This window comes from Cuculus canorus, chromosome 3, assembly GCF_017976375.1.
Source record: "Cuculus canorus isolate bCucCan1 chromosome 3, bCucCan1.pri, whole genome shotgun sequence".
Lineage (NCBI taxonomy): Eukaryota > Metazoa > Chordata > Aves > Cuculiformes > Cuculidae > Cuculus > Cuculus canorus.
Genome location: NC_071403.1, coordinates 26,880,657 through 26,903,189, shown reverse-complemented (window position 1 = coordinate 26,903,189; position 22,533 = coordinate 26,880,657). Strand labels below are relative to the sequence as shown.

The following is a 22,533-nucleotide window of genomic DNA, read 5'->3' as shown; positions in this document are numbered from 1 at the left end:
CCTCGGTTCAGGAGTTGGGAGGTGGAAACGGTGGTGATTTCGTCTATTAGGCTCCCACTGAATCCAACACTTGATCTGAGAGGCTGGAAAATAAATCATTGGCACAGAAGAGGGAGATATAAAGGGATAAAAAAAAAGCTGCTGGAAGGAAGATCTCTCTCCGCAGTGGCACCAGAGAGCAGGGCAGAGCTTGCTGGCTGGCTGGTCACGATGTAAATGGAGAAAGATAGATTTTGCCAGCAAGGAGGAAGGGCTGCAAGAGACCTGACTTCCTAATGAGCGCATATAATGTTGTAAAGGGTTTCAGCATTTTATGCTTTTCAGGATACGACTAACAGCAAGGAAAAAATAGAAGTTTAGCAAAAATGCAGCCATCAGAAGCTGTTCGTTACACACTGGTAAACATCCCCTCGTGGTGAAATTGTTGGTGGGGGCGGAAAGCAGAGCAAGAGAATGCGTGTTCTTCTAGTATGTGCAGCTCTCTAATTAATGAATTTGACAAACTGAAAGGTCTTCCTCTGGTTACTGTGACTTGATTTTTTTCTTCTCTCTCTCTCTTTTTCCTCCCAGTAAAGATATTCGAAACAAGAAAATATTTAGTTTAGATATGAAGAATTACGGAGATTAAATCCAGGTTATGTAGGATTTATCTTAAAATACTTTACGAACTACACCCCTTTTCCTTCTCTCCATTTCAGCATTGCATATTCTGATATTGAAATATGCATCATTTTTGACAGCTTCGGAGTTATGAAACCAAAGAAACTTGTAGGTGTCATCTGTCAGAAATAATTTTTCTTTGCAGCCTGTAGGTTTAATGTTGTTCCTTCTATTCATTGTTCATGCTATTAAAATAAAATCTAAATAAAATTATTCAGTATTTTTCCCCATCGCCTGTGGACCGCTGCCTTCAGCTTCCTCAGAGTCGTCAGCCTAAATATTCAAATATGCGTTTAGAAGAAGAAGACAGATTAACCTCACAGTTTCTGTCTTACTCCATGTCTCTTACGCTGAAAAATAAGGGCACACTTAAGGCACACAAGTACAGAAGGGTTAGCTCTTCCAAAACTAGTAGGAAAAAATCCTGTTCACCTTTGAATACTTCCATCACGGCTTTTTAATAAGCTGGCTTTCTTTAATTATTTATGGAATGAACAGTTCTTAAAATCGGGCTTGAATTCAGCTGTGCTCAAAATATCAAACTACCTCCTGCTTCAGAGTCACTGGTTTTAGAGTAAAATTATGATGCCCATCGTATAGATTTTTGTGCCCGAGAAAGGTGACTTGCCACCGTTGTGTTTAAGCCAGTGTGCCGAGGTATTTGAAGAAAAAAATCGAGTGTGCACATTCAGCTACGGCTGAGAAGAGGTTTCTAACAGCCCGTGTCAGCCAGAGCAGTCCTCGGGGCTTTAGGGCTCACCGCCAGGTACAGAAACTGCTCTGGGATGCGTGTAGGAACGGACTCTCTACATACGTAACCCCATATGGAGGGAATGCTTGACTTTCAGCCATTCCTTATGAGCCTTTCAGGCATATTTCCCTTAGGAATTTGAGAGCCAGGCCAGCCCCCGAGGTGTCCGCATCCCCCGGGACTGCGCTCCGAGCGCTGCACCGAACTGCCCGCTCCGGGCTGAGCTGCCCCGCCCGCTGTGGAGGAAAAGCCCTATCCTAAAGGCTATCCTGGACAGCCTTTAGTTGGGAAAGAGCGGCCCCGTCCTACAGCCCGGTCGCCCGTGCTGAGATTTTTCACTACTTCTTTACCCTGCAAAGAAAAATAAAAAAAGAAAACCAAACCCAAACCAACAAACAACTAGTTTTTTTTTTTTTAATTTAGTATTTTATTTTCAATTATTATTTTCTTTTATTTGTAATTAAAAAAAAATTATGTCTGTCCTCTGGGATGACTTCCCAGGAGGGAAAATATCTGATTTCCATCGCGGCACACCTGAAGCTGCCACCTCGCCCCGTTGTGCCTGTGGTCCCCGCTCTCCCTATCCCTCAGATCCTATAAATTTCAGGCTCCCCGGCGCTGGAGGAGAAGCCAGCCCAGCCCCTGGAGGTGGTTGAAACCTGGGGCGAGAAGATTCCACAAACTCCCTTTGGGAGCCCGCAAAAGTGGGTGGAAAAGCTGTGCCTCTGTATGGACGTCCACGAAACTTGTCTAAGGGAATATAGACACGGAAATATATAACGTGGCAGTTGCATATTTTCTCTCCTCGTTTATGTAGTTTTTTTCCTCGCTTATGTAGTTTAATAAATGAACTTTGAGCTCCTGGGTTGGGGAGAAACCGTTTGCTCCCTCAGACAGAGCGCGTAGCGAAGCCTCTCCTCGGAAAAGCGTCTCTCAAGCGTGATCCTACGAAGATGCGACTAATTAACTGACTTCTCTGTTTTCCGCTCATTTGTCTCCGGTAATGCCAGGGCCCTCTCGGGGGAGGGCGTTCTCCCCGGGCCAGGATCCGCCGTGGGCACCGGGGAGCCGCAGGTGTTCCCCCGCCTGCCGAGTTGCTTCAAGGTTATTCGGTACCTTCGCGAAGTCGTGCAGAAAAACCGACTCCCGAGGTCCCACGGGAACGAGTCATGCAAGAAAATGCGTGTTCCTAATTTTACTCGAGTTAATAGAAGCGACAGAACAGGTTTGCAAAGGAGGGAGGCTGCGGCTGGAGGCGGGGGGGCTGCAGGGCTGAGCCCCGCCGGCTGCTCTAGGGGGGGAAACGCAGGGTTTTGAGTGAAAACCCGGGGAAATAGCGAGAAAGGAAGGGAAAGGGAGGTGGGGAAAGCCTCTGTGCGAGCCTGGGGTGGCACACGCACCGTGCTCAGTGTCCTGCGGGGGTGCCCGAGGCCATTCCCGTCTTACGGCATCATCCTTTCCTCCGGAGGGGCCAAGAGCTCAGCGCAAAAACCTCCACCTCCGGGGCAATCTCGCATTCTCCAGAAGGTGTTTAGGGTGAGGAAGGGTCCCCTGAGGCACCCGAGGGTGCGGGGCAGGCAGAGAGCGCTCCAGCCCTGGGCTGGGTGGCAGTCTCCTGACTTCTCAGCACACCTTTCATCGCCCATCACGGCTTAATGCTTGTTTAACTGAACGTTTGCGAAGAGGTAAGAGAGAGGTAAACTGTCCCTGAGAGGTGCAGGTTACCTCAGAGACTTTTCCTCTTCTCGTGTCCCCGCGGAGGTTCCCAGCGGAGCCACCCCCCCACCCCGCCCCCGGCAGTTGGGACACAGGGAAAGAAGCCCCGATCCTGCTCAGAGCTGGGACTTTCTTTTTTTTCGTGGGGAGTGAGAGAAGGGGGACAATCCGCAAAATCCCCTTTCAGTTTCAGGAGGGCTGCATTTCACCCTGGGAGCTTGGTCTTCCCAGGAGGAAAAGTCCTCCTTGGATGGAGCGCATATCCCATGTGAGTGAAGGGCCACCCGGTGTGTGGACTGCACATGGATCTTCACGCCTCCCAGGGCTTGAAGGACAGCTTAAGCCCCTTCTCAGCCTGGACTGGGTGTGTTGCTATGATCTGTCCGTCCGTGTCCCCCCCCCCCCCCCCTCCGTCAGGGGCCACCCCCTGCATGGAAACCCTGAGCCAGCACGGCAGAGGATGCATTTCCAGCTGACCAGAGCATAAAAAAAATAAAACCAACCCTACATAACACTGATTTGATACTCCATTCTGCATATGTTCCTGCTCGGTATGCTTTACTGAGAGGAGGTGGGGTTAAATGCCAGAATGTCTGTGACCCAGAAAGGAAAACCCTTTGAAACAGCAGGCTACTGTTCAGGAATGCTGGCCATTTTTATGAATTATTTTAAGCTCAGAATTTTAGGCTGAGAGCATCTTTCTGAACCAGCTACCCTAGACAAGGAGTTCTCACAACAGAGCTGATGGTTTTAATAACACCTCTGTCTCTTATCATTTACCCTTGTGTTGTAAACACAAAATCATTATTCTGAAGTCTTCTCCATCTAATGAAATTATACTGAATGTTTTCAACGTAAAATATTACACGGTTGCCTTTGCAAGAGTGTTTCTTTATGTGTGTGTCTTGGGGAGTGGTGAGGGTGCTTCAACTAAAAAAATCTCCAATACAATTCTTTGCCCCTGAAATTGTCAATTAAGAACAACAGGATCCTTATTTTCAGATACACACTACTGAACGCTGAGTTTTTATTTCACAAGTATAAATATTATTTGTGGATAAACATCATTTGTGGATTTCCTACTGGTTTGACATGGGGTCACATCCAGAGTCACCGCTCCTCCAATCCACCTCCTTCAGCACAGAATATAGCCTAAAAGACCACCATTATTGGGAAAAATATCAGACAACTGTCACATTACCTAACTTAGTGAAATCATAACAAAGGCTTCCATTAGAAGTGACATAACATAAGCTCGAAGGGGTTTTCAATTCCACTTACACTTCTTTTTCCCCATTCCTTCCCTGAAATGTCTCACATTCTTGGCATGTTTCGTGGAAGCTTGATTAAAGTCAGAAAATCTGGGTTTGTACCACTCATACATTTCCTGAGGGGATATTAAATAGAAGAGAGCAAACAGGAATGCTTATTGTCAGATCTGTGAGAGGATACGTACTGTTTTCAGCTATTAGATGAATATGTAAACATGTAAAAAACCCGAGAGTATTAGTAGAGGCCTTTTTTTTGTGTGCAACTATAGCAATGGGCTAAAGGAAATACTGTATTTGGAATTGTGGAGGAGGACTTATGAACAAAACACTGACGTGCATAATCCTTCAATCATTTTAAATGCTATTTATAACATGTGGATAGAAGAAGCATTTATTTTGTAAAGAACAAAACCCAACAAAATAAAAAACCCAACTAACCAACTATGCTGCTTATATTTATATCTAATGATGGACTACTATGTATATTCAGTATGTTTGTGACGGGTTTTATTAGGGGGGCAGAGCGGGAAGAGATCAGCAAGACCTGACAGATAATTTTATCTCACAAATACGACAAAGTATAATTTTACCTGCAGGTTCTTGGCTGCAATTTTTTCATCCTATATCTGGATGTCCCTCAGAGCAGCAGCCAGGTCCGAGGCTGAGTAGGAGACATCAGCACACAGTGGCACTGCACATCTGTTTCATGAAATCTTTGTTTGCCTGTTTTGACAGAAACACACAGAGAGGATGGTAAATAAAGTTATCCCCCACACAGCTTCTGGAAAAGAAAGCATGCAAAGCAATATCAAGGGGGAAAAGCTCCTGTCTGTCCTCCGCTATGCCTCTGCCTGGGAAAGCATCTCCCAGCTGCCCCTCCAGGGAGATGGAGCCACAGTGGCATCCACATCGTCCAAGAAACATGAGAAACTGCACATGGCCATCGAACCTCCCTGTGCCATGTAACGCAGCCCCAAGGCTCCACACCAGCTGCAGGACTCCCTGGCCTGGCAACAGGCATCCTCAGCATGCCCCAGTCGAGAGAAGCCCTTGATCCTTTGTGCAGGGGATGCAGCAGGGCTGGAATGGGTCCCTGAAGCACTGGCAGCCTCCTGGGTGCCACGCGGCAGTGAGCCTCTCCAGCACGGCAGGATGTCCCTTTGTAGAACACTAGGAGAGCCTACTCCTCCACAGCTCTGAGACTGGTGTGGTCTGCTGCTGTGCTGTGAAATGGAGTCATGCCATGTGAGGCCAGTCCTTCCAAGAAAGACAGTCTGGGAATGGGGCTGGCAAGACCCTACGGTGCCAGGCACTCCTGTTCCAGCAGTGTTAGGCAACCCCTGCAGCGCCAGGTGCGGGGCAAGCAGAGCTGTACCCCAGGCGCAGTGTGCCATGGCATTTATGTAAGTCTCCTCCCTAGTCTCTACTAGCTATTTCCTGCCACATCACAGCATGCAGAAACACAAACTGCCAACGTGAGGCAACAAAACACAGGTACTGAAGCAGAGCAAGAAAAAGGCAAGGGGCTAGGTGGAGAAGGTTGGTGAAACAAAGAGATGCCTGTTTGGTGTGACAAGTAGCAGCATGAGGTCTGCTGCTATTTTGGTTGCTCTTGTGTGTTCAGTGAGGCAGTAAGAGGCTTCTGTGTTGTACAGCAGCTTCTCTCTCTGCTGGCTTCTGGGTGCTGTGCTAAGCAGGGTGTGATGCGGTTGTGGGTGGCTGTGATCCAAAGGCAAATGCTGACAATCTGGTGCCGCTCCTTGTAGCTGTAACATTCAAACAGTGAAAGAAGGACTTTCTCCTTTGATTTTTCACATGCTTAGGAAGTTTTGCAAGGTCTGGATGGCTTTTTGGACAAAGGTGTCAGGTCAGAGAACCTTCATAGAAATCCTAAAGAACTCAGCCTGTAGTCTCCATCATGTGTCCTTGCACTGAGAAGGAAGAAGTAAAGGAAACACAGCCAGGGTATGCGAGTTCTTTCTCCCCTGCCTCACCCCTCACCTTCACATTCCTATTTATAAACAGGGTCTCAAACCTAGACGGTCTCTGACATGTCAAGAAAGGTGTCTCATTCTGCCAGCAAAGCTATTTAGGAGCACCACTGTCTCCTTCTTAATCCCTGCTTTTTTTCTTCTCCGCTTCATAGCTCCTCACACATCTCCAGCATTGTAGCTAAACCATCAGCAACAGATCACTACAGAGTCTTGTGGGACTGGGTCTCAAATGTCATTCAGGGGTACCTGGTCAGTCTAAGGACATCCATTAGGTGCCTCTTGCAGCTCCTGGCACGCAGAAGTTCTTGGTTTACTGCTTCCAGTCCACAGTCCCCGCCGGCTTCGAGACAAAGCCCAAACAAAGCACTCCTTTTATACTACACAGACAGGGACACAGACCATCTCATTCACGACAGAATCACGATAGCATTCAGGTTCCTCTAAACAAATGTGTATATGCGTATGTATACACACCTGCATACCTCTAGACTCACCTTTGCCTAACACAATATATATATATGAATATGTGAATATCCCAAAAGATATCCAGAACTACATTAGTTATGTTCACAATTATTTGCTCATTGAATATGTAGAAAGTTCTTACGTTAAGTTTGGCTGAATGGAGCTGTTTCCTTGCTTATTGGTGATGATGGTGTTGGCCGCCTTGCTCTGGCTCTGCAGTGTCTCTGCTTTGAGGCTGATGAAGCTCAGGGAGATGTTTGAAGTGGTGGACAGAGATGGATAGAGTTTTCTCACTGTGAGGAGATCCCCAAGGGAGCAAGCAGGCTGCTCTTGCTCTGTGCAGATGGACAAGACATACTTCAGTTTCAGAACAAATACGTTTTATCAGACCTTACGAAAAGAGTCCTCATGTGCTGACAGGTCTTGCCAACCATTAGCACCAAACACAACTTTCTAAAAAGGGTGAAAGGGGGGTTACTTCCTTGCAGAGGATCCACCCTATGGGAGTGCTTTTTGCTGCCACCGTGATTCCTGACAGAAACTCTGCTGGCTTTTGTGGGTGCAGGGATTGGTCTAACTCCAGCTTGGGTCCATGGTGGAATGGGGAGGCCATGAGAGCTGCAGTTACCATATTTCTGTCTGTCTTGTGTTCAGGCAGCCTTCTTCTTCCTGCTAACATCCAGCTCTGACAACTGGGCTTGCAGGAGGGATGAGTACACAAACTCAGTCCAGATATAAGATCATGGTGTAGAGACATGTTGAAGTGACAGGACCTGACTGACAGGCCTGAAATGATATGGGTGACCCACAGATGATTTGTATTGCATTGCTATGTGTACTGTTCAATCCGTAACTTTTCACACTGCTATTATCAGTAGAATTGTGCTGTGCTGTCCTTAATACAAAAGAGTGTGAGAAAATGTTTTATTATAATTGTGCTGTATGAGGAAGTGTTTCATGGCTGACGTTATTAGCAGAATTGGGCTGTGCCACCTTAATCATAGCTTCTCAAGTATACAGGATGAGAAAAGAAAACTATCAACACCCTGGCTGGCCAATCAGCATGAGAGGAGCTGTGCAAGAATCTTGCATCTCTCTGGCCCCTTAGCTTAAGGATTAGAGATATCCAGCTGCTCCTTGCTCTCCTCTCCTGGGATTTTGGCCATGTTCCGAGGGCAGGGGGAACAGCAGGCAGCTAGGGCCAGACTCTGCTTTTTGGGGTGATGCAAATTGTTTATTCAATGGTACAAAAGCTAAGCCCTTCATGGCAATTTTTTTGAGACCTCACCTACAAGTGGACGCACTGCATAGGTCCTCCCAATTGTCCAGGGATAGGGTCTCCAAATCCTTGCTGCTCGACTGCAGATCTGGATGATGATGATAATGGGACAATTGGTGATGTATCTTCCTTAATTACTATACTCATTCTCTCATAATGATTAGGCATATTGCCTTTAAAAGATGTTACTGTTAATTTGTTGATCACTACTAATCATTTGTCACCTTTCCTTCTGCAATAAGTTGAGTAAAACTTGTTTTCACAGACTATTTGAGAGTTTGGAGTTTTATGCTGACCACGCTTTGTGCTCAGCACTGTGTGGTAAAACACTTGTCTGTCTCTGCATTGGGTGAAGAAGGAGATACTCCCCCACAATCTATGTTCTGCCACAGTAGGGTCCCCATTAGGGTCAACCAAGTCAGACTATTGACTTCACAGTAGAAGGTGTGGAAACAGGCAATGAACCCAGGACTGACTTACTCAATCCACTCATTTTATATATGGCTTATGTGGAAGACAGGAGAGAGGAAAAGATGAATGTAACTTCCAGAGCTTGCCTCCATTACCTGGAGAGTTTCACCTTTTTAACATTCTTGGTTAATTAGCATATTAGGCAACCATTCCGAAAAGTCGAGGCAACGAAGTGCAGAACCTAATGATTTCAATAGCAGGCTTTTATGCAAACATGCTTGGGAGAAATACTAAATCTCATGAAACAAAGAGGTCCCTTTTAACACATCCATGCTGGTACACAATACACCACCTCCATGTCCCGGGTCCCTGAGGACACCCACAGCCCTGTCTGTCCTTGCCCACCCCCAGGGCCCCTCGAGGACATGCTGCCAAACAGCATTAACGAGCCCTCCTCCCCAAACGGGGAGTGAGGTTCTACCCAGTGCAGGAATGTGTCTACTTGGCCTGTTACAGCATCAATCCTTGCAGGGTTCCTTGTTGGTGGCCACGCACACCCAGCCCTTCCAAATGCCAGGTGGCCTTGCTCCCATGGGAAGTGATGCTAGTATTTAGGCAGACTCCTTCAGACTTTTAAAATACATCTTTTTTTTACTGATCTCGCTGTAAAACTGGGGCGTTCTGCCCTTAGCGACAGTGCTCCTTGAAGACATGAAGGTACGATCCCTCCATCCCTCCCTGTTCACCCTCATGGGAGCGCTGCATCCCCACAGCAGCGCAGGTACAGGGAACCCACAGCTCCTGCCTTGATGCACCTTTCCCAGGAGTACATGGATTAATACGGCCCAGGTTCCACTCAGAAGCTGAGAGCTGTGAGTGTTTCGTATGTCATCACAAGAAAGAGCAGGGAAAGAAAGCTGCAAAGGGTTGAGGCGCAGGTTCTTCCTCTTAAACTTAAAAAAAGTAACTTCCAGAGGCTCTCTCCACCACGGAAAATTCCAGCATAGAGCAGCTGAGTGCTGAAACCTTGTGAGAGGGTAAGGTAAAGGGAAATATAGGTGATGTGGAGACAGTGTGAGACAAGTAAGTGGTCCCAACTGGGACTTTGCTGGAAGACCAGTACCAAATTTAGACAGTGGTGGTTTTACACTGAAAGAGGGTGCATTTAGACTAGATATAAGGAAGGAATTTTTTTTTATAATAGGGGTGGTGAGACACTGGGACAGGTTTCCTAGAGAAGTTGTGGATGCTCCATCATTGGAAGTGGTCAAGGCCAGGCTGGATGAGGCTTTGAGCAACCTGATCCAGTAGTGAGAGTTGTCCCTGCCACAGCAGGGGGGTTGGACTGGATGCTCTTTGCAGGTCCCTTCCGAAGGAAGAAATTATTTGTTATTAGTTGCTAACCTATTATATATTTGAATATTATGTACAGATTCTGGGATTTTATTCCTAAAATGTAGGATTAGCTTGAATAATAATTTTCAGCTAGCCTGTGCCTGGATACTTATGCTTAACTAAGGACTTTTAACAAGGCTGCAGTTAGAAAGAATGGGAAAGAATGTGACTGTAACTAATTAGACCAGATAACAAGGACTAGAGCAACAATAAGAGAAAGAAGAACTAGCTAGGACCAAATACAACCTTGACGAGGTGCCCAAGGAGTCTAAGAACATGCACAAGAAGGACAGTTGAAAAGTTCAGCTGTGAGGAAGACCTACGGCCTTCATCCAGAGATGCCTGCAGGAGACCCCCAGAGTGTGTGCTCCAAGGAGAGGAGACTTATGTAAATAAATTCTGGGAACTGATTATAATAGACAGGAGGAGGGATGAATATGTATGCTTTGACTGTATATTGCCTTCGTGAATGGTACTGGGCATTGCACACACGTCAGGTGGAGCTACACCCTTCATGCCCAGCATCGCACCAAAGAATACCTTACTTAACAATCAAATTGGCATTGATTATTGAGTTTGGCTTTGCACGGCATCACTTCCAACCCGAATGGCTCTGGGTCCTTATTGTGAGAAGCACTTATTCACTGGTAAAATATTGAGAAGGACCAATTCTTTGAAGCAAAGACAATAATATTTTTATTTTACAATTCAGTGCTGAATTGGATGCCCTTCTGAAAAAGGCATCCCATCTTACAAAAGCAGGGGGTATATAGACTACTTTTAGACAAAGAAATGTGTAAATCCTCAAAGAGCGCTTATTTTTTTACGTTATCCAACCATGCCTGGAGACTCCGTCCAGGTTTTCTCCCGACCTAAACCAGCTACATCTTACGAGGCAACTAAGCATATCAATAAATTCTTGCAACTCTAAGACAGTGTTTATCCTTTTGTGTTATTCATCCATGTCTGGAAATGGCCTGCATGTTCTCTCTTGACACAAGACAGATTTATAGGACAAGATAATTAAACACACAAACCAGGTGCAGCAAAGCTTATTAATTAATCCTCTACGAAGCGGGCAGGGCGCAGGAAAGCCTTCGCACCTCCCCGGAACCCGCGCGCGACGGAACGTTTGGCGCCGACACGCGTTTCCGCCCGGCAGCTGCGGCGCGCGCGCAGGGGAGGGGGACGGACGGCGGGACCTCCTCCTTCCGGTTGCGGCGGCGCCGGCGCGGCCGGGTTGGAGCATCGCGGGGCCCGGCGCCTCCTCCGCTCCCCATGGCCGGGAACTTCTGGCAGAGCTCGCACTAGTGGGTGTCGGGGCCGCGCTCTGCCCCTTCACTGGGGCCGGGGGGCCGCGCTCTGCCCCTTCATTGGGGCCGGGGAACGCGGGGCCGGGCTTTCCCCACTCACTGGGGCCGGGTTTTCCCCGCTCACTGGGGCCGGGTTTCGCTCCCGGCGGTCCCCGCTCCGTACAGAGCCCTGCCGGGAGCCGAGCAGGAGCGCTCCCCGCCGGCCTCGCCCTGGCTTTTAAAGAGTTGGGGTTGTGTGGGAGAGGAGCGGTGTCCCGATGCCCGGGCTTGGGCGATGGGGTGAGGGCGGCTGCCGGCCCTCGAGGTGCGGTGTGTTTATGCCCAGCGCCAGGGTAGCCGAGGCTGAGCCGCCTTCAGATACCTTGTGCTGAGGGTACTGGGCGTTAAACAGGGGCCTGCGAGGTTTTAAAGATAGCACCAGCCTTGCCAGTATCTGGCCGTGCCTAAGAGCTACGCAGCCAGTTTAGTTTACTGTAGATAAAGGCTAGTCTTATTCCTTGCTAGTTAGTGTTTTTTAGTTAGTCATGGTGGTTTTTTGTGTGAGTGACTTTGAGGAATAGAATCATAGAATGGTGTGGGTTGGATGGGATCGTGAAGATTATCCAGTTCCAACCCCACCCCCTGCTGTGGGCAGGGACACCTCCCACCTGACCAGACTGCTCAAGACCCCATCCAGTGTGGCCTTGAACCCTTCCGGGAAGGGTGATGCTGGGCAACCTGTTCCAGTGCTTCACTACCCTCATCTTGAAGAATTTCCTCCTAATGTCTAGTTTAAATTTTCCCCCTTCAAATTTATAGCCGCCCCCCCTTGTAAAACGTCCCTCCCTGGCTTTCCTGTAGTCCCTTCAGGTACTGGGAGGCCTCTGTAAGATCTTCCTGGAGTATTCTCCAGGCTGAACAAACCCAACTCTCTCAGCCTCGTAGCAGAGGTGCTCCAGCCCTCTGGATACTGTGTCCAGTTCTGGAGCCCTTGGCATAGGAGAGACGTGTGCCTGTTGGAAGCGGGTACATAGGAGGGCCACAAAAGGGATCAAAGGCCTGGAACACCTCCCCTTTGAAGAGAGGCTGAGAGAGTTGCATTTTTTCAGCTTGGAGACGAGAAGACTCTAAGAAAGCCTTGCTGCAGCCTTTCAATACTTAGAGGGCTTATAAGAAAGATGGGGACAAGCTTTTTAGCAAGGCCTGTAGCAATAGGACAAGGGGTAATGGTTTTAAACTTAAAAAAGAGAAGTTTTAACTAGATATTAGGAAGAAATGTTTCATGCTCAGGGTGGTGAAACACTGGAGCAGGTCACCCAGAGTGGTGGTAGATGTCCCAAGCCTGGAAATGTTGAAGTTCTGGTTGGATGGGGCTCTGAGCAATGTGATTGAGTTGAAGATGTCCCTGCTCACTGAAGGGAAGTTGGACTGGGTGACCTGTAAAGCTCCTTTCCAGCTCAAAGCTTTCTCTGATTTCATGTTAAGTTGGATGTTGCGTGGTTAAAGGTCAGCAGCCCCAACCTGTGCAGGAGTCGCCCTATGTGACATTGACAAAGAGTTGCTGAAATAGTTTTTCCCTTCCTTTAGTTTACAATGGATTTTGGATAAACAAGACCTATTGAAGGAGCGCCAAAAAGACTTGAAATTTCTGACTGAAGAAGAATATTGGAAGCTACAGATATTTTTTACGAATGGTAAAACTTTTATTTTTATTTCTGTCATAAAATTTGTACAGTGTCTGCCATGTCTAAACGCAAGCTTGAATTTCTTAGAGAATGTGATGTTTTCATTGGGATATTACGTGCACTTTTACAGCCTTGTAACAAAGAACTGGAATAGTGATAAGATTGTAATTTGTTAGTTGTATTAATTTTAGGAGAATTTACAGGCAGATTAGCTGCATACGTAACATTTTAACCTGTGATGGGACAAAACGTAGTACGTTTTCTTATTTTCAAGAGGTTCTTACCAAAAAACATAAAAGGAAGAGAAGTGAGCAGAAACTACTAAGCTAGCGTGTTAAAGCTAGCTCCATGTCAAGCATCAGTACTCAAACTGGACTTTTGGTGGACTCTTAGTTTCTGGTAAGTATTTTAGGTGATCCATGCAGTTCTGTAAAACAGCAGAGCCTGGAAACTTTTTATTTGTGTTCAGTTATGTTCTTTGAAAACTGCACTACAGCCTTTGTCTTGCCTTGTGACTGATTACTCAGCACCTGCTAGCTCTCAAATTGTCTAAAAGTTTCTGAGCGCTGTTGGCAGGCAGCCTAGCCTGTTCTCCCAAAGAATTTGGGGCTTGTCTGTGAAGTTATCTAAAACTCACTTGCTCCTGCAAAGCATTTGACCGCATGAATGGCCACAATAGAGTAAATCAGATTACGCAGGCACTTAAACTCTTTTCTTTGCAATTGTGCAGCATTTAAAAAAAAATCACGCTAAGCCAAGGCTATTGCTGAGTAGGAACTTGTTTGCAGACAGCTCTTAAAATATTTTTCACAGCAGTCTTTTAAAGTACAGAATGCTCATTTTCTCAGCTATCTGGCCAGACCAGAGAGAGGAGTTAAATGAGTTTCCTAAGGCCACTGGAAGATCTGATGTCAGTGCTGGAGTGATATCTGTGAAAGATACTTATCCCAGCTTCTCTCTTAGCTTAGCAATTTTTGTAGTAATTGTGAGTGCTGCAAATCTGATTGCTGTGGATACATCTGTATTATCACTTATATGGCACCAGGTAATCAAGATAGCAATGTTTTACCTAATTCAGTCTATTCCTGAAATTCCTTGAGGTTAAAACAAAATGTCATGGCTTCATAGTGTAAGAGAGTACTTGTATTTCTGAAACTGCTAATTTTCAGTGGTATTAATTTGTATTATGAAATATGATTTTTTTAAACATTTCACTTCAGTATTTTTCTTGAGTTAACAAAGACTTACAAAGTAGACAAGGTGGTTACAGTTTGTGGTTCGCGGGCTCCTTTTCTTTGGTGTTCCTCTCCTCCCCTGAAAGTACAGTGCGTGACCTGTAGCAGCTGGAGAATGGCTCTGCTAGCCCTTGTGTGCGTAGGAACACATCCTAGCCTGGAGGAGAGTGTGGTGCTGGGCTTTCACCCTCCTGTAGCAGAGAGGCACCTTTGTGGATACTGTGAGGAGCTGCTCTGTACTGGTGGAAGCTCAGGCAGAGCGTGCTGTGTCCGAGCCATTGCTAAGTGTGGTATCTCTTTGCCTCTGAGTAGGGACCCTACTTTGGATTTATAAAGCCTCCCTCTCTTCTTCCCCACTTCCTGCATGATTTAGGTAGGGGTATGAGTCCCGGGCACAGCTTGTGATATTCAGTGTGTGTCTGCCCAGGAGATGGTTGTTTACTGTTGTTACAGCTTCCTGCTGCCTTCTCAGGAGAAAATAAGTGCAATAGATCATCAACTGATTGTATGCCCATGTGTGGCTACTCAGAATGTTAATACTGTAGGTAAGGAAAACTGTCATCTTCTGAAATAGTTGAAAAAGGAAATTGATATTGATATCTGTCTTTAGATCACCAAGTCTGAATAGAGTTTTTGGTTGAAAAGTGCATTCATTGATTTCCCTTTCTGGTTTAGGGTAGAATCTGCAATGTTTGTGTTACAGACCACTTAAGACATTCAGATTTATAACAATTTTTATTAAAAAAAAAATACTGAAACCACTGATTTTGTAAATAAATGAGGGAATAAATGATCCAATAGTTTCTTTTAAAAATTCATGACAAGTATTGGACTTTTTCCCAGCATATACAAGCTTCCATTTCATTAAGTCTCTCTAGGCTCTTGTCCATTTTTTTTTCCCTAAACCACACTTGATATTTCTCTGACAGCAGATGGCCTAACCGTTCCTGAAAATCCCATGGGAGTGAGAAACATATTTGGAGAATTCTGTTTAGCTTAATGGTTAGATTTTTCTGATGCCCTAGTAGTAAGACAGCTTTGAGGCCCCATGAACAAATCAAAGGGAAAAATCCTTTCAGACCTCCTAAAATATGCAGATAAATATTTTCATATTAGTAGAGACATTCAGTACCAGGCCTAACATCCTTTCTGGCAGTATTGCTTGTCCTACTGTCACTGGCAAGCTGGTCTCAAACTGGCGTTCTTGTTTTTAGAAAGAGTGATATGACACAAACAGGGACTTGATATTGCTTTGGGTAATCGTAGTGGGTCACAAATCAGTTACGTTTTCCTGTGTGTGTGAGGTTGGTAATTATCAGTACTGTTTAGGTTGGTTTTCTTCTTTTCTCGTATGTTCAGCCCTTCTTTTAGCCAACATCCTTGATATTTGTGTGTTTTAAAATGTGATGACTGATAACAGAATTGTTTGCTTTTCCTGTCAGTAGTCGCTGTCTTGAACTTGCTGGACATATTTTAAATATGTGTTTAAGTCTATTTTAAATTACTGTTGTGGACATTTCTGTGAAAGAGATAAAAAAAGAAGAGTGAGTCTTAACACAGCCGAGCCTTGCTCAAAATAAAAGCCGTGAAGAAGTATGGGAAAAATATGTTTCACTCTGCCATTCTCTATATCTGACCCCTGCTCTTAATCCCAGCTTGATGCATCTAATTTGCTTGGCACCTTTCCTTTGCCTGGGAGGCCAAACAAGAGCTACCTGCACAGATGACACCAGGGTTGTTTCTTGGCCAACTGGCAGAGGACCACAGTGATGGAGCAGCTGACTGCATCCTCTGGTCTCCCACCCCCTCTCCCTGGACTAAATATGTCATTTTTTTAACACCTGCTGCCTCTGCCAAATGTATGGACTATGTTTGTGTTGGCAGCTTTAGTTGTTTGAAAAAAGCCATCCATTTTGCATGGCACTGAAAAGCCATAGGCTTATATTTTAAGTACTGGAATTTGTTTTGCTCTAAAACCCAAGCTTTACCCTTCTGAGATTTGTGTTCTCATCTTTTTAAGGGTCATACTTACTTTGTACACAGTGAAATCAAGTTACCTTTTCCTTTTTAAAGGTGTCCAAAAGCTTCAGGATGCAGTACTACTCCTTCACCTGCAGGTCTGTAGGTTTTCAGTAACGTATCGTGTAACCAGAGCAGCATATCCAGACTGGGGGAGAAGACTGTGCTGCTGCTCCTTAGAATCCCCAGCCCTAGTTGCTTGTTGAGGTCCCTTGATATTTGGTGTCAAAGTGTTGTAAAAACTCAACTCAAGCTTTTATTCATTTTTTTTTTTTAAGTTATCCAGGCTTTAGGTGAACATCTTAAATTAAGACAACAAGTTATTGCCACTGCTACAGTCTACTTCAAGAGATTCTATGCCAGGTAGGACTGTTTACTATGATGGTACAAGAATAAAACTTTTGCTAGGCACATTTTGGTGGCCCTTTTAAAGTGCAGTTCTATCTTAAAAACAGTGCCACTTTTGTTTTCTGGATGGTATAAAGCTTTTATGCTAGTAAAGTTAACTTAAGCTTTGCTTTTTCAAAAGGAAGTGTGGTGCTCTTAATAGATGAATCATTCTACGTGTATGAAACAACATAATTTTGTTATAACGTTTCAGATATTCCCTAAAAAGTATAGATCCAGTATTAATGGCTCCTACGTGTGTGTTTTTGGCATCCAAAGTAGAGGTATGAAGTATTACAATTTTTTAATGTAAAATTATGTGATGTATGAGAGAGAGAAAAGGTTCAGGACTTCTAAATTTTTTGTCATTCTTCATGCTTTGGGGGTTGAAACCTTCTCTTTTTGTATGGATTTCTATAGCAATTTAAGAAAAGGAGACTGAAAAGGCCTTCAAACATGTCATTTACTATTTGTTATTTCACGATTTTGTCTCAATTACTAACCCTGAAGGGTCTCTGAAAATTGTAAAGGGTTTTTTAAATGACTGTTTCACTGTGACACAGTTTATGCATATCTTGCACTATATCTTAAATTGTGCAATGTCTCCTTTCTGCTGCGTTTTTCCTTATTTACATTTACCCAAACTTTAAAACATAATTCAAAATTTTTTCCTAGTTATCCTTTTTCCCTTCATATAGTGAGGGATCCTCAGAGTTTACCACACTTTCATGACTTGAATTTAAAGTATGTTGTAGCTCATATGCTGTCTTTGAGAAATTATTATAGGGAACTGACTCATTAAGCATAGTGGTGAGAAGGCTCCATGCCTCCACCGTTAGGAATCCACTTTGAATGTGGGCAAGAGTTAGCATCAACTGGGTGCTGCTCTTAGTCCTTTGTGATGCAGGAAGTTTTTCTGCTGTTTGAGAAGTGTCTGTGTAATGGAAAAAAAAATATCAAATTGGCCGATTTGTGATATGTCATCACTGATGAATTTTACAGGAGGAACACAGATACCCTAATGCGTGGTAGAAGCAGTCCTACTAAACCATTGTCTACATGTGGGACTGTTCTCTGTAAAAATGCTGTGATACCCTCCAGTGTTTGGAAGAGATGAAGGAAAGGAGAAAGACACAGAGCATTGGAGAGAGTACTTTTTATCAGCCTGTTAATTAAGCCTTTAAGAGAGAACAGACTTAAGAGTCCCTATATATCCCCAGAAGTACCTTATATTTTAAAGCAAATACTAGACGTCTGTGCAGCCTTCCTTATACTAAAGCTTCTGCAACTTCAGAAGGCAGTAATAGTTCAGCTCTACACTTCTCTGAAAGAACATTGTATACAGAAAATTTTCAGCTTGCTGACTGTCTCAGCAGAGGCGCTAAGGCTTCCTGGACACATAATAAAAAAAAAGTCGTTAATGACAGTTTTCTAAAGGCAGTTTTCTTGAAGCCCTCTTGTCTATTTTAGATGTAGAATGTTAACCAACCGAGCTTTTGTGGCTTTAGTAGCTTTCATAAATATTTATTATTCTTCACAATTCAGACAACAAAATTACCAATCAATGAGCAAAACTCTTTAGCTAAGAGTTTACCCTGTTCACCTTAAGGAACAAAAAAATAAGAGGAAGGGGTGGGGGAAAAATACTAAATAAAGAAGCCCAGTTTAGTAAGAAGCTATTATTTTAATTTGATAGTCATGTGAATATATGGTATTTCAGGTGGTTCACCTCATTTACCGTTCTTTTTCTTCAGGAATTTGGTGTTGTTTCAAATACAAGGTTGATTTCTGCTGCTACTTCTGTATGTAAGTATCAGTGATTTAATAGTGTAGCTGGGTATCTCTATAGGGAGATTAGACATTTTCTTTGGGGCGTTTTTGTTGCTGTTTTTTAAAAAATACCTTTTATCAAGTCATGGTTGGGCTTGCATGTTGACTGCTAGAAGCCCGTTTAAGCCATTTACAATAAATGACTTCCATTTCTAAATAGAGAAACAGAAGGGTCCTTACTGTATTAGTTTTAGTTGATTCTGGTTGGAATTTAGGCCAAGCATAAATAAAAACAAAGCAATAAAATTAAACTGTTGAGGTTTGTAAGCAGTCTTGAGTAGTAAATTAGCTTCTGAACTACTCAAAGATAGAATTGGAAGCTTAGGGCTTTATTTGTTTTATAAAAGGTTTGACTCTATGGAAGTACCTGTTTTCAGAATTTTTGGTAGGCTGTATGCCTTCTAATTTTTTTTATCCTTTTTTTCTCCCATCATAAAATTACTTTCAACATAATATTTATTTCTAAAAATAAGTTTTATAACCTATATATTATTAATAATTAAATGCAATAAAATCACATTGTCATTACCTAATTCTCTCCTACGTGCTTGCCTTATATTTCCCAGTTCCTGTAACTAGCTTCTCATCCTGCAAGGTCTCGGTGATGGGTTCTTTAATTGAACGCTATAATTTGACCCAGAAGGTCCAGCTGCTCTCAGTAGGCAATTCATGGCTGTGCTCTTCAAAATGTAGGTCATTGCTTTCAAAATCCCTCTTAGCTGTTGAGGGGACAGGTGACTGGCTGCATCTGCACCCTCCACATGCAGTAAGTGTATCAATCCATGGGGCTGGCTCTATGACAGTTCCGCCACCAGGAACTGAAACGCATGACCAAGACCAGTACTGGATTTAGCAATAAGAGATGCTATTTTTACAGCAGTAGCATCTCAGAGCACAGATCCGTGTGGTAGTTTTGCTGCATCAGTCAGAAAGTTAGATGGATTTTGGAAAATATGCGGTAGCTGATTTTATTTACACTTCTAGTCCTGTGCTGTTTCTGAAAATACCAAGACTCTGATTCCTGCAGTTTTCCGCTACAGTTCTTCCTCCAGACCTAGAAGACCTGCCTGCCCTGAAAAGTACCCTGCATTGCATGGAAGTGCGGGGAGAAAAGCATCAGTCTTTCTCCTAGTGTTTGTCTTTTATTCTACCTGGTCTTCCTTGACCACAGTTGCTTCGGTAGCACACAATATATTTTTTTGAAGTCTTCATACAAAAGGCAGAAGAGGCAAGACAAGTAAAAGAAAGCTAACAAAAGGGGTGACAGTGTAACAGTGATTGGTTGAAAAGGTTTGTTTACTTTTAGTTAGGTGGAAACATGAAGTTAGTAACACATGCTTCCTTTTTGGGGAAGATAATCTCAGCCTGGTTTCTGGCAACCTCTTCAAAAGCTTTTTGCTGTTTCCACAGCTCACTAAAAGGACAGCTCCATATGGCTGTGTCTGCAGCTTGCTTTGTGGGAAAAATGTTTTGTTTCCCTGTCTTCCTTCTCAAAGTGGTTTAATTTTTTACTGTATATCTCTTCAGTCTGCATGCTTCTTGGAAACCCTGTTTTATTCATTCTTCTTTTTCTTGAAATAATTGAAGTTTCCAACCAGTAGCCTGTTCTTATTGTCCTGCAGCAAAATTTCTAGTGAAGTCCACCATAGTTCTAAAGGTTGAAGTCTTTAGTCCAGAGGATCTGACGCTGTCTTTTTGTCAAAGTGAATGGTGTACTCATTTTCTGGAAGTAGTAGCAATTCATAATATAGCGTCTGTTGTTAATATAAGGAATATTGTCCAATTCCAGGATGTTAAATGCCACCCATTTTCCATGGGGGAGAGGGACTTAAAATAGATTTTTAAATGTTTCAGTTGTACAAATCTCAAATCCACATCCTCAAGTACACTCAAGTTTTTCTTTGCTCAGCATTCTAATATGAGAACACTTTGGTTTTGCAACTTACCATAACTCTTAGCAGTGCACAATATGTACCTGTTGTCCTTGTGAAAAGCAGAATCATTAGGTATCTACATCGATGATCATCATAAGCTGGAAAACTGAGGATATATTTTAACATTCCCTTGGAGGCAGATGTCTTGAGTCATATCATATGCCTAAGCAGCTGCTTAGGGATGTCTCTCAAGGAGAGAAAGACCCTTGAAATATCTGATGATCTGGTGCTTAGGACTTTTATCTGTGGTGTGATGAATTGACGGCTTGCTTTGAATTTGAGGCTGGTTTTCGCCTACCCAAAATCTTTACGTCATTGACATATAAGATCTCTTGGCTGAGCTCCCTCACCCTGCCCTTGGACTTGTTTTTCTAAGACTTCATTATGTGGTTTAAAAGCTTGAATGTTGAAGGATCAAGCTTATATAAAAAATCCCACATGAAAATTCCATTTGGATTTAGTATTGGAACTGAGATCCTGAAGAGAGCAATGGATTTGGACTAACATCAGTAGGTAGATGGCTCTCTGAATGATAACTTATGGCAAGTTAGGTGCCTATAAGCTGTTTTGTGGTTAATCAGAAGATTAAGTGTCTGGCTGAGTACCTGCTCAAATCTGGGTTTCAAGAATCTATCCTTTTCATGATCTTAAATCTTACCTCTTCTCTTTCAAATACAAACCTTTTGTACAGCAAGCACTTGTGCTGCCAAATCGATTTGAAGGGCTACGTACAGCTGAAATAATAGAAAGGGGAAAAAAAGTGAAAGTATTAATTACAGCATTTTTAATATACTGATTTCTCTTTACTACAGTGAAAACTAGGTTTTCATATGCCTTTCCGAAGGAGTTTCCTTATAGGATGAACCATGTAAGTATGCTGTTCGCAATATAACTTGATAAATAAATTAAAAGACAAATAATTGTTAGCAGGAAATCCTGTCTTTTAAATTCTAATAAAGAAATCTTTTTATGCTCATATGTCAGGGTGCTCATAAGTTTTGGATAGATTATTGGGAAAGTTACTTTTAAAAGTAATAAATCTTATTTAACTTCCTTTCCTCAAATTGTTCACAGGATGCTATAAAGAGAAGTGATATGACTGAAATTGTATTTTCTATATAGTATGATGATAAGACATATGGCTTTTTTTAATGTTCTTGTTTACAAATACATTGCTCCAGGGAAAGTAAATAGCCCTTGCACCTGGGATGCTTCCAAGCTTGCACACAGGAGCAATTGGCTCACAGAAAGCGGTTTTATTTTTGCTTCTAAAATGTAACGGCTTTTGAAAAGAATTTTTGTTTATTATTTATAATTTGGATTTACTAGTGGTTTGCTAGACATTCTCAGTCACAATGCTAAGGAATTTTGTACAGTTTTTCTTGGAACTAGTTTTGACCTGCGCTATAGTAATTTGAAACTTAAATACATCTAAATATTTTTAGATTGACTGACAAATACTACTTTTATTGTTGTTTTGCTTTTCACCCATTCTAGGAAGTTTAACTGTGATTTTACTTCTTTGCAGATACTAGAATGTGAATTCTATCTCTTAGAATTAATGGTAGGTGGGGCTTTTTGCTGGTTTGCTTTTTTCTTTACTGTTGCCTCAGTTTATTTTTTACTGATGAATAATGTTTTGAATTTTGTGCTGTGAAATATGCATTATGCTGTCTTCTTTTTTTCCAGCTCCAGTTTTAGAATGATGTCCGTGCAGGTCTAACAGTTACATTTTCAGCAGAATGTTGTAATTGCTGTGATGTCATCTAGGCTGAGGGAGGGTGTTCTCACCTCCTTGCATGAATGCTGGACTTCTCAACAGAAAGAGTGCAGATTGTGGGAGCGGTGGGGACAGGAGGAGTATGTATGGCTCTGCATTCTAGTGGTTAGAGGTCTGTTGACAAGGGTAAAGTGTAAGTTCTGTTTCTAGAACTACTTCTGTTTTTAAAAGAAAGGTAGCTCTGTATAAGTCCCAATGCGGAGACGAGGATGTCAGTGTCCTTATTCCCCAGAAAAATGCCCAGTCAAAAGCAGAGAGATGTATTCTTGCTATGCCCTCTTCTTGCCTACTAGAATCTAGAGCTCTGCAAGAGTCCAGCTTCAGCAGAAGGTGTGGGTAGAATCCCACTTGGCCTAGTCTATACCCTAACAAGTGGAGTAATCTTCTAGGAAGGGAGACGTGGGTTTGAATCCTCTGAGAAAGAAACCG

General features: G+C 43.5%; 1 protein-coding gene across 3 annotated transcripts in view; it reads left to right on the top strand.

Annotated features, from left to right (window-relative positions):
* The window catches only part of CCNC (cyclin C), a 43,499-nt gene that overhangs the window by 13,874 nt on the left and 7,092 nt on the right, over positions 1-22,533 (top strand). Inside the window, exons 2-8 of one of the 3 annotated variants that reach the window (XM_054061675.1) lie at positions 11,175-11,252; positions 12,822-12,928; positions 16,452-16,536; positions 16,775-16,844; positions 18,315-18,366; positions 21,137-21,192; positions 21,853-21,888. In XM_054061675.1, the coding sequence (XP_053917650.1) occupies positions 11,221-11,252; positions 12,822-12,928; positions 16,452-16,536; positions 16,775-16,844; positions 18,315-18,366; positions 21,137-21,192; positions 21,853-21,888 (438 nt within the window). In that variant the 5' untranslated portion in view covers positions 11,175-11,220. Of the gene's footprint in view, positions 1-11,116; positions 11,253-12,821; positions 12,929-16,451; positions 16,537-16,774; positions 16,845-18,314; positions 18,367-21,136; positions 21,193-21,852; positions 21,889-22,533 lie in introns of those variants that run through there. The other 2 variants (XM_009564488.2, XM_054061676.1) reach the window with 2 other exon arrangements.